The 2,500-nt window shown below is 39.2% G+C and overlaps 1 protein-coding gene across 3 annotated transcripts in view; it reads left to right on the top strand.

Annotated features, from left to right (window-relative positions):
• Positions 1-2,500, top strand: part of LOC125035380 — a 39,385-nt gene that overhangs the window by 3,813 nt on the left and 33,072 nt on the right. For all 3 annotated transcript variants that reach the window (XM_047627741.1, XM_047627740.1, XM_047627739.1), the window contains exon 2: positions 824-966. In XM_047627741.1, the coding sequence (XP_047483697.1) occupies positions 843-966 (124 nt within the window). In that variant the 5' untranslated portion in view covers positions 824-842. The remainder of the gene's footprint in view (positions 1-823; positions 967-2,500) is intronic.

Here is a 2,500-nt window from a genome sequence, read left to right as displayed (position 1 = left end):
GATATCTGTGTGGTAGCTGGTATGTTCTCTGTATCTCTTTGTCTCTGTCTCTGCCTATCTGTCTGCCTGTTTTTCTATCTCTCTGTCTCCCTGTCTCCCTGTCTCCCTGTCTCCCTGTCTCCCTGTCTCCCTGTCTCCCTGTCTCCCTGTCTCCCTGTCTCTCTCTCTCTCTCTCTCTCTCTCTCTCTCTCTCTCTCTCTCTCTCTCTCTCTCTCTCTCTCTCTCTCTCTCTCTCTCTCTCTCTCTCTCCCTCCCTCCCTCCCTCCCTCCCTCTCCCTCTCCCTCTCCCTCTCCCTCTCCCTCTCCCTCTCCCTCTCCCTCTCCCTCTCCCACTCCCTCTCCCTCTCCCTCTCCCTCTCCCTCTCCCTATTTTTTTTGAAGCTTCATATATATTATTTTATTAATAATTTAATAACAATTTAATAATAATAATAAGAATAAGGAAAATAACAATATCAATATTACTAGTATTAGAAAAAAAAGCCATTTTCTTGCAAATTCAAGGAATGGGGAAATCAGGTGCGGACACTAGGGCCTGCTGATAGACTCCTTGGTGACTGAGCACGTGTGGAGCCATCTGTATGTGACAAAGTTCACAAAAAACTACAGGGGACATTACATAAACCCGTAGGTATTGGGTTTAAATGCCATGGTATTGAACAAAGTTGCACAAAATATTAGCCTAAGATGGGCTTAGGATTTCTGCTTTGTTCCCTTTTATTCTGTTTCAGTCTTGCACAGAATATGAAGATATAAAGAGTTACTTGAATTCCAGGAAATAAGATGTGAAGTTGAGGCCTAACTTTTTCTTTCTCCGTTCCAGACTTGCACAAGATGTTAAGATGACCGTCGATAGTGGCGGTGGAGGCATGGGCGGGGGTGGAGAGACATTGTCAGAGTCAGAGACTCATGATAAGGAGCTGCGAGCACGCCTCTTACACTTCCACACATCCTTCAGTTCTCAAGGTTTGGCTTGAGATTTTTTTCTGTTGGTTTTATGGGTCTCCGTTCTGGTGTCACTAAACAGATTTTTTTTTTTTTTCATTTGAATACTGAAACATGAAAAGAAAAATATATATTTACACACACACACACACACACACACACACACACACACACACACACACACACACACACACACACACACACACACACACACACACACACACACACACACATACACATACACATACACACACACACACACACACACACACACACACACACACACACACACACACACACACACACACACACACACACACACACACACACACACACACACAATGTTCACAACCACACACACATGCATATGTATAACCACACATGCACAAACACATATATGATATAGACATATATATTTACATTTACTAATATATTTATATGGATATTTACTTATATATGTACATAATCTATTCAGTATTGTGTTACTGCCACATCTTGTGATAATATTAATGATTTTGCTATTAGTGGGCCAACCTAATAATTATTGAGTCCATGCTTATGGTATGCTATGTTTACCTACACACCTTCCCATAGTATGGTATTTGATTACAGTCTGTATTGGTTTGTCCTTCTTTTCCCATTTATAGAGACACACTTACACTTATTATTTTTTACATTGAATAGTGCTGTTACATTATAAGTGTAAATGTATAGATTTGACTAAAATGGTAATAACCTAATTTATTGATAAATAATAAGAGTTATGAACTCTCCTTCGCTATTGCTCTGATCTAACTCCTGTATCTCATGGCTCTCAGATGCATTGTTAGTATGATTAGACTAGAGCAAACCAGTCTACACTAACTCATGCTCATCTTATTCTTGCCGTCTTTATTACACTTCACTTCCCAACCCATGCATTCATTCATATTTTCTTTAATTCACTAATTTTTTATTGTTAAATTTGCTTGATAACTACTCAGGTATCAAAGCAATCTGGCTCCTCTCTTATTAATGTTCTGCATACTGATTTCATGTTTGTTCCATGGGATACAAGAAGTTTTTCATGCTGACAAGTGGTGGTTGCTTATTGTTGTCAAATTGCTCTTTGATTTGGTCTGAGGATGTTAACAGGCCAATTATGATTCAGTGTCTGTACTGCCTTTTGGCAAGGTACCCCATCTTGTGAAAGTGCATCAACTTGATACATAATGAAATAAAAGCTTATATTACATTTTTGTTGTTATTCATTTGTTTGCAGTAGACTGAGGTGAGTATTGATTCACCCATTCATACCAGGATGATATCCTGTCACTCAAAAGTAAGCTTAAAGCCTCTTTTTAACTTCATTACCTAAAAAGCATTTATGCTGCAGCCAAGATCAGAGTTAACTTTATGTTGCTGGTACTTCTAATTTTTCCCTCGTGCAGCTGACTGCTTGCACCTTGACGAGTTGTTCAGTATAGCACTGGGACCTCCCATTGTGATTTGTGATGCACTCTTTGTTATCACCTTACTCTGGCTAGCATTAATAGAAATCAATATGGCTTTAAGG

Source organism: Penaeus chinensis, chromosome 19 (assembly GCF_019202785.1).
Source record: "Penaeus chinensis breed Huanghai No. 1 chromosome 19, ASM1920278v2, whole genome shotgun sequence".
Taxonomy (NCBI): Eukaryota; Metazoa; Arthropoda; class Malacostraca; order Decapoda; family Penaeidae; genus Penaeus; species Penaeus chinensis.
The sequence above is the reverse complement of the archived record's forward strand: the minus strand, read 5'-3'. Positions and strand labels throughout refer to the sequence as shown.